Genomic DNA, 14251 nt, shown 5'->3' with positions numbered 1-14251 from the left:
ATTGGGGACAGAAACGTGGCTGGGTGTGGTATTGGCCACCCAAGCCCATGGGTGCTGTGCCAAGATTCATAGCTGCTCCCTCGTAGCACGTGCCCCATATGTATGTACGTTGAACTTCTTTCGCGCTGTGCATAGCCAACAGTGCTAATCGGAGGTGCGGGGGGGGGATGACGGCAGTCTGTTAACGTTTACACGGGGGATCTTTGTATTTGTTTATCTACAAAATGTTTATAGAAATAGCTTTTATAGACGTAATGTCAAGCTGTGTATTTGGAGGGTACGGCGGAAGGAGCTTGTGCCCATCGTATAAAATCGGGAGCCACGTGTGAGCTCCACTCGTGCCATGTTTGCACGGCAATGCAAATCTTTCTTTTTTAAGCGCAACCACAAGTTGATGCCTTGCAAAAGAGGTATCTATTTGGCCTTTAAACATCTTAATAGCTGTTTTTTATTGCCAGGAAGGGTAAAAGCTCCGTTTTTTTTCGTCACTCTTATTTTTTTTACACCACTAAATTGTTAATTGTGCTTTTGGTTGACTCAAACCTCGCAGTTTCACAGTTTTAAAATATACAATTGCTTTGTTTACAAGCCTGCATATCTATTGCACTGTAAAAAAAAACTTGCCGAGGATTACCCTCAAGCTCTTCAGATTGTATCAAATTGATGCAGCTTATTTCATGTGACGCCCAGCTACAGTTTACTTGTGCCATGTGCATTGACCTAATTCTCATATTGCTGGCTACTCGTGTGGTCGATGTGGGGCACCGCAGTTGTGAGATGTTAACTACCTCGCCTGGTATACAGGAGTTCGTACGTTCGATCCCGACCCTGACGCTTGCTGTATATTTGAAGTTTGCGTGTTCTCTCCGTGGAACGACTGGATTTTTCTCCGGGTCTTCCGTTTTTTTACTTCCACCTTTATAAACGTGTGTTTAGAGTGTTTGGCTGCTATCAATTTCCACATGATGAGCCACTTCGTTGAGCTATCATTTGTGGCCAGGTCACCTCTAAAAAGGGCTCTATAGCTCCGTGTGCCTTACCTGGTAAAACAAAAAAACACAGTTTAGTTTAGTGGAATGACGTGACTTGGGTGGCAAGCCACCAAGGGCTCTGGCTATAAAGCTGGTCTTCCTATTATTTTCTAACTTTGCTCAGCCGTGGAAGCACAGAGCCACCCTGTGGTTTGAAATGTGAGGTTAAGGAAGACCAGGCTTTGACTGCAGTGAGATCATATTCAATTTTAGTTTTATATACATCTCTAAAAAACCCTTACCAGTCCTAGAATCCTGCACATACAGGGGATGCTCACAATTTCAAGGAAGGATTGGGTAAGCAACTTGTGATCCCCTGCATATAATGCGGCAGGGGAAAGAAGGTTGCGACGAGTGGGACACGCGTGTGCGGGATGGAAGAGGGCAGGTCACCGTTGGAGTGGCACCCAGAGCTCGGCAATGACCTAAAGCCCGACGGGTGGTGGTAACAACAACATTAGAAGAGCCGACTCCGAAGTTTTCGACTTGACAGTCGGACAGGATCGAGTGAGTGGAAGAGAGGGAAGGCAGTGACGGTGAGATTGTGGCCTTACTAGTGTTGGCTATGGTGACCTCTTGACCTTTTACTTTGACCTCACCAGTGAGATATCACCGATCCGAGTCAAAACTATCTCCACGATCGAGTGGCGCTTATCCCCATCGGTGGCCTCCGAGGAATCGGTTTAACTTAAGCGTTCGCCGGTCTCTCCAGAGAATCGCTACCACCAACTTCCCCCAAAGTGGAGTTGGTGTTAATGACTGCATCGACGCTGGTAATTAATTTTTTGTCCAAAAGTTGGCTATGAAAATGAAAAGGCAAGGGAAATGTGCAAGCAAAAAGCTACATTCTATGTAAATGAGCATCCGTGGGATAACAGTTCACTTTCTAAATGCCAACCAATACCCAATGCCGCCAAGATCTAAGCTTGTGTGTATGTTGAACTTATTTCGCACCGTACGTAGCCAGCCGTGCTAACCGGAGATGTGGGATTACTGGAGCATCCTGCAATCGACGCATGAAGGTCGCACCGAATGGTGTTTTGCACGCTTAGGTACGAGCCGCTGGACGGTGCAATGCAGTCCACTGTGATTTGCAAATATTGTAGGAGGATTGGGTAAATGTAGTTGGCAAGATGAGTCTGAGCGATGGCGGCGGCAAGGGAAATACCAGTGCTAACATTGACGCTAGAAACTAACCAATTCACTGCTCATTGACACATGGCAGCAGAGAGCATTGAATGAGGATGAAACTGGTCTTTGTTTCACTGGCCACAATTTCTCTCTTTGCATTGGTGGTTTAAATTACAAAACTGGCCACATGCTCAGTTCTACTGAGCTGGTGGTTTAGATAAGGTTGAGAGCTTTTGTATGTGCAATGCTGCACACATTTGTGTGTTTGTTCAACCTATTTACTGATCGCAATGCTTTGATGGCTGCCAAACTGAGATTTGCAGTGGGAAATCCCATTTTAAAATAATTTCTCTGGTCTAAAATCCAGGATTTATTTATGGGCTGAGAACAGTTTTTTGTCTTAAATTCCGATTCTTCGTCTGTGGCTTCAGATGCTTGATTACGTGACAATAACAATCAGGCAAATCCTATAATAATAGTCTAGAGAATACCGCTTTTCAAACTGTTAAGCTATTTTGTTTACAAGATTTTAAGATAATAATAATGTATAGCCGTCGCTTGCTGTGCGTGCCGTAGCCCTCTCACTGGAAATGCTTCATGGCTGTGCAGCAGTGAGACGTGCCTCGCTTGACACGTGGAAGGCTTTCGTGACCAATATTATTAATAGTAAATGTTTTTTTGTTAGATTGCGTAATTATAAAACGTGTCGTTAATTTCTGACAAAATCGCCCGATGATGCCGGGGATGTAATTACCAGTGAAACGTCGTACTACTCAAATTGTGAATGTTGTGGATTTACTCTCCAACACACCAGTGGGCTGAAGTAGTAACTAATTGGCACGTTTTGTTCACGTGACAAACCTCTTATTGATTGGCCGTGTCGGGTGGTGGCGGGCTAACGACACATTTCTACTGACACGAGCTAACCTAATCTGAAAGATCTTCATTATGAAGACACCCAGGGGTCAGTGCCCTCTGTTTCAGGTAACTTGCGCAATTGTTCAACTCGTGAAAAATTACCATAGGGGCTGTCCATAAATGACCCCGTGCACCTGGGGCTGGGGGGGGGGTCAGACATTTGTGACGATGTGTGACGAGGGGGGGGGGGGTTGAGAAATGAGACGTCACAGAAAACACGTTCTACTTAATTAAATAGACTTTTTAATAAATGTTTTCTTCTACAACATCAGAGTGCAGCGCCACATTAACTACGCACTACAATGACAATAGTTTTATTTTGGGGGGGGGGGGGGGTAGAGCTTTGTGACGTCGTGTGACGACGGGGGGGGGGGGGGTCAAAAATCGTCCAAAATCGCGTGACGTCATTTATGGACGGCCCCATAGCGCGCAATCTGCTGCAAAGTGATTGGCAGTGCGGTATTATTGGCTAGGTGAGACAACTTTGTCTTGGTATCCTAGCCCCAAGTCCCACTTCTGAAAACCACTTAAAATCAGATTTGAAACTGCACGATATAATCTCCTCCGTGTCTCCTAGGCTACGAACCCAGGAGCTGGATTTATAGCCCAGTGGACTATCCACTGCGCCACTGCTCCCCCAAATAAAAATATAATGGATGTGAAATAACATTTCCTCTTCGTTATAAAGGAGGTATCCTACATTTTAAAGTGAATATATGAAAGTCATTGTCTCTACGCTGGAATGAGCATTGAGCAAAGTACCCTTCTGCGTCAGCAATCCAGAATCGTTGGTGTAAATTCCACATTCCTGTGAACGGGACAAGTCTCTCCAAAGGCAACCCATTGTTGACGGCGTGCGAAGTGGCGAATTCTCACCGAGGAGTTGCCATTTTATCCGCCTCTCGAGGGTACGACTGCCGAGTTGAATCTGAACGGCACGTGCGAACTCGCAACACCCGATGTGCGCGCGTGTGGCCGCAATGCTGCGCGCGTACGGCACCAGGTGGTGCTGTTTGCCCGCGCGTCGCGTGCGGCTCTCACCTCGTTTTTTTGCTCGCTCGGATAAACACCGTGAGGCAAAAATGACGTCAGCGCAAAGCCCCCCCCCCCTGCCGGCCAACGGGGGGGGGGGGTTGAGGTGCACAAGGGGGTGGGTGGGTCTCTGCCGCATCTCCGACAGCAGCTTTGGGGCTCACGGCAGCCGCCGGCAAAATGCGGCTGCCACCGTACCGCCCGGCAACTCTGCGCGGCCGCTTCTGACGGAGAAGCGGTTCCCGCTCGTTCGCACGCTCGCCCGCCCGCCCGTCCTCCCCGCTCGCCCCGCTCGTCCGCTCCGCCATGCCAGGCCATGACGGTATTCAGCATTCTGCTGGCCGTGTTTGGCTTCGTGGGAGGAGTGGCGGTGGTCAACTCGCTCGTCATCTCGTCGCTCATCGCACTCACCGTGCTGCACTTCTCGCTCGCGGCCGATGCTCGCCGCGCCATACAGCAGGGGTTTGACGCGGACAGGTCGGTTGCCCATCGCACACGGGGGGGGGGGGGGGGGACGTACAGCCTGGGACGATTCTGGTTTAATCGGTCGTGCCGCGAACCCGACGTCCCGCACCCGCCGTCGGCTCCTGTTCATCGGCTAAGATCGTTTTGTTTGTGTCGGGGGTGGTTCTTTCCTCTGCGTTTGTGGCCGATGTTGGTAATTGTGCGTGCACGTGCACACGTTCAGAATTCGGAGTGCGCACGCTTGCTGGTTTCCCAACACTGTGGGTTGGTTTGTGTAATCCGGCCTTTTGTGTTCATTCAATACACACGGGTTGATGCTGCCGAGCTGCGTGTGTGCTGTGTTTTAAAATGCTGCGCTGCACTTTAATTATTGATGCGTGTATTTTTTCAGAATTGGCATTTTTGACGGGATTTGTTTGCATCTTCTCTCCCCTGCCCTCGCATTGGTCTGACGTGTTTTTGTTTCGCAGTTTGCACAATATAATTACACGCTCGTATTTTATTCAAGAGTGTACAGCCCATATGGAAATGTGATGTTTACAGTGCACTGCTGGGGGCAGTGCTAGCCATCTGCTTTTGTCCTAAAGAGATTATCATTGTGACTTACATCCGGTGATGACACTGGCACATTTACACGTTGATTTGGTGGTAAAGCATTACTTAACGGTATGGTCACCCGCCCAATTCACGGCAGTAAGAGTTAAATTAAATGGCATGCATTATTTATTCAGTGGCCCGTGCCGCACGTTCAACTCCGTATTGATGCGAAACCCGAGAGCTATTTCTGCTCCTGTTTTTTCACGTCTCGTCATGAAACTGGATTTGCGATCCATAAATGTATTTTTGAGCTTCCTAGCTCATCGAATTCTTCCAGAATAAATACAGATTTAGAATCTGCCAAAGGTCTGCCATAAACCCTCCTTCACCCCGACACACCCATGCATGAATTTGCTTCGTGAACCAACGTGCCAGTCTGACTGGCACGTAGCATTCTGGGACAATGTTGAATTGATAGTTACAGTCAGCATCATCAGGCCAGACATTTTCCAGAAGTCTGTTGCCAGTTTTCACATTTTGCTTGCACATTGTGGCCCAAAATATCAATGACGAATCATAATATTGGTCACAAAAGCCTCGGTGTTAAATGGATCACGGATCGTTTAAAGTGCGAGCTTGGCTCTGCCTGCTGCATTGCTGCCGCGTAAACGACAGATGTGAAATCGCCAGGTGAGACAGGCCAGGTGAGGCAGGCCAGGTCCGCTGTGCATTAGTGGTGCGTACAGCTTGGGTGTTGTTCTGCAGGTGTGCGCTGTCTCTTGGGCAATCCAGGATGCCCGGTGTCCAGCATGCTGACCACTGAGCCACTCGGCACGCTTCACTTATCCTGGTGAATTCTGCCGAATGTTAGAAAAGAGAGAGCGAGAGAGACGACATGCACTGTCAAGTGAATGTCGTGATGTCATTCCACAAGAGTGACCCAGCGTGTGTCAGCGTTCCAAGTGCAAGATGAATAGATGAATATGATCGACTACGTAATTCCAAAGTGTGAGCTGCGGTGGTGCTGGTGGTGGTTGAACACTGCATGGATGAGATGACGAGGTCAGTCTGGCAGACCTCTACATAGAAATTTGACCATTGCAGTAGTCCATCGGTTCACAGTGACATCGGTTAACGGATTTTTCGGTGAACGTTTCGCCTCCCATAGGACCCCCCCATGGTTTCGACCGACGTTAAAATGTTGACTAACGGTACGTTTACGTTATGCACGCGGGCGACAAGTTCGGCCAATCCGAGCATTCGCCATGCACTCAGCCAATCAGCGGCCGCCATTTATGAGCGTTGAGACCTCGACTGGCTTTGTTTACATTCTACGTTTTCTGTTTTGTCAGTGGAAACGGCTCTTTGTCGCAGACTCAGCGATTTTTACCTATTTATCAACTTACAAGTGAATTCGATGAACAGTTATTTCGGTTGACAGTAGTTTTCGTGGCACGGATTAAAAACGTTGACCGAGGGACCACTAGGTATTAATATGGATATGGAGTGCACGTATTCAATGCAATGAAAGTCCAGGCAACAAGGGGTAATTAGCAGCAGAGAGGGAGCGACCTGCATCGATGTGGAGAAGGGCGGGAGGCTGAGAGGCAGGAGGCGGTGATCAATGGAGAAATAGGCAGCAGCATTTGGAAATGAGGTCAGAGGAGATTTAGTGGGATCGGTGTCATGATACATTTGAAGATTGAGATAGATTTTTGGCTGATTTCCAAATGTGAATGATAAGCCATTTAAGGGGACTTCAAGTCTGCTGTAAAATGTATTTTTGCTCGCACTTTAAAGGTTGGCTTTGAAAGCCACCTACAATAGGCTGTAAAGTATAAAATATACCAAATGTCAGGTTGGTTGAATGTGTCTATGATTATATCAGTTCGTGCGCAGCATGCTGTATTTTATTCCGGAGCACACAGCTGATGTGAAAGGTGATTTTTTGACGCTTGAGAACCCGGTTTAACCCCTGGTGGCCGCCTGAATTTGAACCTCACGATCTCCGCAGTAACGGCTTTGCGGGCTGACCTCAGAGCCACCCAGCCTCCTCGGCGCAGGGGCATTTTCAGTGCATCACCCCCCCCCCCCCACGGAACGTCATGTTTAACCGCCATGCATTGCTTATTTGTTTCACACTTAATTTTTTGTTGAACATTAGAATATTTAAGTGCCCTTTCCCTACCTCTCCCTCGTTAAACATTACTCTTTAATGACTGTACAGCGACTGGAAGTGCCTGTCCCTGGTGGTGCAGCATTGCAAGGCGTGTTGCGTTCGTACTTTGTGTGTACGGGCAAGCTGCACTTTGTGTGCAAGCACAACCTCGATCCATTGTAGATGAATGTTTTACTCCGTCGTGGATTGTGAATCCCACACCCACAATGGCCCGCGCCTCCGATTCAGCACGGTTGGCTGCGTACGGTGCGAAAGAAGTTCCACAAACAGTACATAGCAAATATGGGCAACGATAAACGTGTATACCAGTGTTTAAAATGATGCTTTCACACGCACACATTCACTCAATGTACGACGCTTGTACAAAACCAACAGCATGACAGGGGCCTCTGGTGGATTTGAAATTTGCGACCTGTAATCAATATTTTTTTAGATGCTGTCTTGGTGTAATGGTTTGCACATCGAACTTGTAATCCAGAAGTCGATGGTTCGATTCCATCTCCCGGAAGTTTTAAAAGAATAGTGCAAGTTTCTTTAATCTCCCTGCTTACTGTCCACCCGGCAATGTGAATGGGCACACAAAGGTTACTCTATCGGCAGGTAATTTGTAGTGGAATCAAGTGTGGGAATTCCACTACACATTACCAAGCTGACCAAATGTCTTTGAAGACATCTGGTCAGCTTGGAAGAATGGACAAAAAACTTCTCTAGAGAGTCTCTCAAGGGCTCCCTCTTGGTGAAGTCACTTTCACCAGCAGTGAAGTGAGAGAGACAATTACAGTGAACTCCACCTCGGTCCAACCCAGTGTGATCATTGCAGGAAAGGAGCACTCTGGGAAAATGATGCATCTTGGGTGATTTTTCAAGTCTCGTTTAGGGAAACTAATATTGCAGTCTTTATATCCGCCGTTCTGCCTTGCCAATTTTTTTTCGATAATCGGGACAGGTTCACAGCTCGTAAAACACAATCTACGGTCTTTCCTCCCTTTATAGAAATCCGCCAATTTTTCAGTCCCAGACACAAATCAAAATGCCCCACGGCAGACCTGTGGTGTCGGCATGGTTAGCTGAACAATGCAAATCGTAACAATGAGCGGCACAATTATAATCGTAATCTACCCCAGCTCTGGTCCCAAGGTGGGTAGTGCGATGGCGGTGCTGCAACGCATGCATGCCCTGCGGTCTGTGTGAGCTCCACGGCACTTGGCATTGCCCTCCTCAGTGAGTGATTGTGGATTGGGTTTGGCAAATATTTTGCCCATGAATCACACCGTGTTCCAAACTCGTGCATAATTGTCACCAGAAACCTAGCAACACAATTTCACCTGCTTGAACCTACCTTCCTTCCTGCCGACCTACCCACAAATAGATTAATTAATTTATCGCAGATGCATTGATGTGCCAGATTCTGCATCGCTGCGTGTGCAGCGGGGAGAGACGGCCAGTGGTTAGCGCTGCTGGGCTACGAACCCCATTGACCTGGGCTCCGCCAGCCCCCGTCACAGCTGCTCCGACGTTTTCGGCGTACGACGCGAAGCGGTTGCTATTAATGCCCAATAGTCGCGGACGAGCTCGCAGCGTACTCCAAGGCCGCAATGACAATTTAGCCATGGGGCGCACCGTGCGTTGGGATGGGGGATGGAGGAGGGACGGGTCTCCCAAGGCGGACGTTGGAGTGGGCGCGTGCACCAAGGGCAAGACAGAAATACGCGTGGAAAGAATGTTTTAGAGGCCCGAAGCGAGAGATCGGGCGCCGACTGTGACGTACGTTGGATGTGGAGCGCTGACCGTAGCGTCCACTGGGGTTGTGGTGCGGATGGGACGGCGGTTAGCGCGACGGGCTACAAACGCAGCGACTTGAGTTTTGTAAGTGGTGTCTGAGATTGTCCTGTGCTTTCCCTAGGTCGTCTCAGCCTTAAACGAGTTCCTTGGAAGACAGAGGCAGCTGGGCGTGGTGCTGGCCACACCACCCCCTCACATGCCCACTAACGCCACACCCCACTTACATCGCCGCAGTAGTCTTTAAGGTTACATTGGGGATGTTTGTATGCAGTGGAGTTCTCCACCGTTGCAGTTTTCCAACCCGCTCTGCAGGTTGTAGGAGAGGGAATCGTCAACATGACATTTATATTCAGCTTTGCGATTGTGGGGCCATTTACAAATACAAATAATAATGGCCTGAACAGGCTTTTGGGGCAAGTGCTGTTAGCGAGTACCTCCTGAAGGTCGGCTTGGTACATGAGGGGGTGGGTGGCCAACGCCATGCCCGGCCTGCCTTTGTCTGCTCCGTGGCGATGTTTACACACCACTCTAGGTACTCACTTGAGGCTGAGTGGACCTGGAGGAGGCCCAAGACCGGTTGAGATAAACATCACTGGTGTTGGCCGCGAGCAGGAATTGAACTCTGGTTGCCGGATTTGTAGCGCAGCATGCTAAACACGACATTACCACTCTCCACAAATATAGAGAGTCATTTACATGCACACTTTTACGTGTTTGCGTGTGCAAGTCAGACTGACCAATGTGAGCTTGTTTGACTCATTCCTGGCAAGGCCATTGCACCATTTTTTGAATGTATGTCCATTGCACTTCTTTCGCACCGGACGTAGCCAACCGTGCGGGGGAAGGAAGAGCTTTCCAGGCGACCGCAGGAGCGCATCCAAAAGCGCACAATGCAGTGATCGTCTTTGTTCGATGGCGAGCCAAAAGCCACTGCGAGGATGACCGGAGTTCGCGTGATGGTTTATGCTCCTTTACATAGGAATTGATTGAAAACGCTTTCTCAGAAAGTTAGACTTTTTGCCGGCGGAAGTTTCCCGCACAACCAAAATGCGCTCCGTCTCTGAGCCGCGGGTTGGTTGTACGTGCCGGGCCTGTTTTCTAAATAAAAGTGTGTCATCTTGAGAGACGTCACTTGGAGTATCTCTTCCTGCTTTTGCCAGTGATGTTCCGAGGTTGAATCTCTTGTCTGTCCTGAAAAAAATAACGGTTTCCGATACCTTTCGGCCTCGCACACGGATTGTTTTTATCTAAATCGCTGGTATAACGCGAGCTGACGGGTTTCGGGAAAGGACTCGGTACATTTATTTCTCCGCCGAAGCCGAGATGTCGAGTCACATTTCCGTGAAGGGCACTCCTTCGTACATTATCGGGAGTTGTTTTCTGCTGTGCTTTACTGCCGCTGTGTTGTGTGTGTGGGAGATGAAATGTGCAGACATGTTTCCTCCCCCGGTAACGGGTTGGTGCCTCAAGTCGGGGCCCTCTTCTGTCCACATCGCAGCCTGTGACCCAAAGCCCCATTCCCGTGTTGTTGTTGTTGTTATTTTTATTTACATCTGTACACACGCACACACACAAAACAACGGCTGCTGAGTACAGTTCCAAAAAGCCCAAGACGCCAAAGGCAGTCAGCGACAGACGGATCTAAATGAATGTGAAACGGATTTAGGGTTCACACGTTCATTGAATTCAGACGATGGGAGGGGAATTCCATAGTGGAGCAATGTGAGGTGATTTTTTTTTGTTATGAAATCGATTTGATTTTTTTTCTCATTCACCAATGTTGAGTCAAAATACGGCAGCAGAAATGTTTGTGTCAAGTAGCGGCAATGTGTCCTTTCATCTGCTCTGTGTTCGTGAACACTGCGCCTCTGCCAACATCGGAACACAGTCGCTAGTTTCCCACAACTTAGTCTTGAGGCGCACACACACTCGCATGCACAATCGCCCGCGTGGATGCCATCATACTATCACGTGGGTGTTGTGTAAGACCCTGTGACTCCATCCGTGAAAACGAAACATTATGGGCAGTGTCAGAGTTCAAAATGTAAAAATCTCCATTTTATAAAAGGCAAAGTTGTGAATATGTTTCTGTTCAAAATGTTTAGCGTACTTCCCGACATGCAACAAACTTGAAATTTGCCATGTGGATACTTTCCAGACTGTACACCATGCAAAAATTATTAAAATACACTTATTTTTTTTGGGGGGGGAGGGGGGGGAGCTCAATAATGCATTGATTTTTTGCACGGCAAGTGAGCTGTGACGTCAAATCTGTCACGTGACCCGTGTAGTGGTTAGCGTGCTGCGCTACAAACCCGGCGACCCGAGTTCGATTCCCACTCACGGCCACCACCGGTGACGATTATTTGAACCAGTCCTGGGCCTCCCCTAGGTCGACTCAGCCTCAAACGAGTAAGTGGTGTGGTTTGTGAACATCGCCACTGGGAGGAGAAAGGCGGCCAGGCGTGGCGAATCCAAGTCCCGGGCGAAGCCGGGTAGTACAGCTAGTATAAATAGAGGGCTGAAACATGAGGACTTCTTAATAATTGCGGCTCATCGCCTGACGAAGTTGGTTGTTGTAACCAACAGCAAAACGTCATACTCGAATTGTAAATGTCGTGGGTTTACTCTCCAACACACCGGTGTGCTGACGTAGCAACTTTTTATCACGTTTTGTTGACGTGACAAACTTTACTAATTGGCTGTGTCGGGTGGTGGCAGGTTTAATGACACATTTATATTTACGCGATCTAACTCAAAAAACCTCCATCAAGGACTCTGTAGTTGTTATCATCATCCTCCCTCAAGTCTCAACTCTCCCGGACCTCCCTCTATTTGCAAAATGGACGCTACAATATCCGTAGACTTTATATAGTCCGAAATGTTGTAGCATCATCATCGCGATGCTACAACATCAGACTTAAAAACCTTTATTATGGATAATATTGATTACGAAAGCATACGCGCTCAAATAAAACTAACTCGAACATCTATGAGAGGGAAATATCCGGTCCCTGTTGTTCTACGGAGATTATCCAGTGTCTCTTAAAACAAGATAATGATTTATTCAGCTCTGGTCTGGTCGGAAGGACAATATGGAGAGCGCACATGACCTTGGCAAGCAATTTAAGCCACTCCGCTGCTCCCACACGCGATAAGCGATGTTGTAAACAAAAAATTGCAGTTGTCGCATTGTTGCACACGGTGTGGTGCGCAGTCAAGCTAAAACCTCTCCGCTAAAGCAAGAACATTTCTTGGCCTGTACCGGTGTGATGTTCCCTTCCTGTTCTGTCCTATGCTTTGACTTTTATTTCTTTTTCTATGGTGGCTTTTTGGCCCATCCTGCACCTGCTTGTTTTGTGGTGCAGAGAATTTTTTTTTAAAAGTGGGGAATTGTGGGTAGAGGGGGCGGGGTAACTCAGGTGGCAGAGGGTGGCCACTTAGTGCCCGCCTCCAAAAGCCTGCTCGGGTGTGCACCATCCGTGACCGCACCCCCGATGAGCATGGTTGGCTACATACAGTACGAAAGAAGTTCAACATGCGTACATACGTATGCTAAATGCTAAGAATTAAAAGACTTTGTGCGGACGGTGGCATTGATGTAGAAAAAAAAACCTGATCGCTAAAGCAGCATGCTTCTTGACCTTCTCACAGTCCACCTTATATGCACATTTCCACGTAAACAAACAAAGAAGCACTTTTCACATTTTCCCGTTCTGGGACATCTACAAGTTGCAGGGTGGGGTCCCATTCACGGCCGAATCTCCCAACGCGCAAGCGGTTAGCGTTAATTTGATTTAGAGCGGCGTGGCGCCTTTGTTTTTAATGACATTGTAATCACCGCAGAGAACTGTAGCGACACGACCGCGTACTGTGACAGCTGGCGCCAAACTGGCTTTGTGGGAGCCTTGTTATGGATGAAGTTATTTTACTTAATTTTTTCGTCCGGTTTTGTTGTGATGACGTACACGTACGTCATCGGAACGGGAAAGGGTTAATTCACCCACGTGCTGATTGGCTACTTGCTACCTGCAATGAAAATACCAAAGCTTTTTTTTCTCACTACTTTCTGCTGCCCCTGGGTTCAGCTTTAATACATAAAACTGACAGTCTGAATGGCCGTAAGATGAGTAATGAGCATAATCTTCTGCTAACTTGACTGCAAGTCTCCCTGCAAACGACCAGCGCCATATCGTTAATGAAGGTCGGTAACCAAATAAATCCTCGCTGTGAACACACAACCTTGCTGCCAACCACACGCAAGCCTGGGACTCGTCAAGAAAGCTGTCAACCTACTTGGAATGAGATGTCATCTTGCGAGCTCATGAGCTGTAATTTGAGATCAGAAAATCCCCGTCTGTAATTGGACACTTTCTAATTTATGTACACAAATGGAAACTTGCATGTACCTCATTGAACTTTCGACAGTGTTGAGCACTCATGTAACCGGCAAAGGAGAGTTCAACAAAGAATGAAACGGAGACGCGGAGCCGGACTCCACGCCTCAGGGTGGTCGCTGCCTTCGGGCACGTGAAAATTGTGCCATTACAAATTAGCGTGATTATTATTATTATTAAAACTAAGGATCATCATCACCAAACCAGCAGTAGCTCCAAAACCAACCAAAAAAACCGCCTCCAACGGTGGTCTATTATTCTGCGCCGTCTCTGCTGCCAGAATCGGGGTGTAAACTCGGCCAGCATTCTGATTAATTGGCCTTGCTACGAGACTGTCAGCTCTGGGTGCTGGCATGTGCCAAGGCCATTGTTGGGCTCTAGCCCTTGCAGCGTGCTTGGCATTTGTCCTTGTGGCTTGGTTTAAACACGTCGTGGTAGTAGGCTTTTCGCGACCGATATTATTCATAGTAAATCTTGTTTTTGGGTGAGATTGCGTCAATGAAAATGTGTCGTCGCTGCTAACCCACCGCCACCCGACACAGACAATTAGTAAGCTTGGCCATGTGCCAATTGGTTACTACCTCAGCACATCGGTGCGTTGGAGAGGACACCCGCGAGGTTTACAATTTGAGTACGAGGTCTTACTGTTGATTACAACAACCAGCTTGATCAGGTGATTTGCCAGAATTGTCAGGAAGTCCTCCTGTTTCCGTTCTTTCTGGCCCCTCGGCCCTGGTTAAGAAGGGGTGCCGCTGGGCAGCTGATTGCGAACGCTGGGA

General features: G+C 48.1%; 1 protein-coding gene across 6 annotated transcripts in view; it reads left to right on the top strand.

The window, feature by feature from the left end:
• Nucleotides 1–14251, top strand: part of LOC144944606 (C-Jun-amino-terminal kinase-interacting protein 4-like) — a 100863-nt gene that overhangs the window by 30266 nt on the left and 56346 nt on the right. The window contains exon 1 of one of the 6 annotated variants that reach the window (XM_078872918.1): nt 4219–4589. The exons of 4 other annotated variants lie outside the window; for them this stretch is intronic. In XM_078872918.1, coding sequence (XP_078729044.1) covers nt 4429–4589 — 161 coding nt within the window. In that variant the 5' untranslated portion in view covers nt 4219–4428. Of the gene's footprint in view, nt 1–4218; nt 4590–5915; nt 5965–14251 lie in introns of those variants that run through there. One more of the 6 variants, XM_078872919.1, reaches the window with a different exon arrangement.

Source organism: Lampetra fluviatilis, chromosome 35 (assembly GCF_964198595.1).
Source record: "Lampetra fluviatilis chromosome 35, kcLamFluv1.1, whole genome shotgun sequence".
NCBI lineage: Eukaryota > Metazoa > Chordata > Hyperoartia > Petromyzontiformes > Petromyzontidae > Lampetra > Lampetra fluviatilis.
Note: the sequence above shows the minus strand (reverse complement) of the source record. Positions and strands in the feature narration are given on the sequence as shown.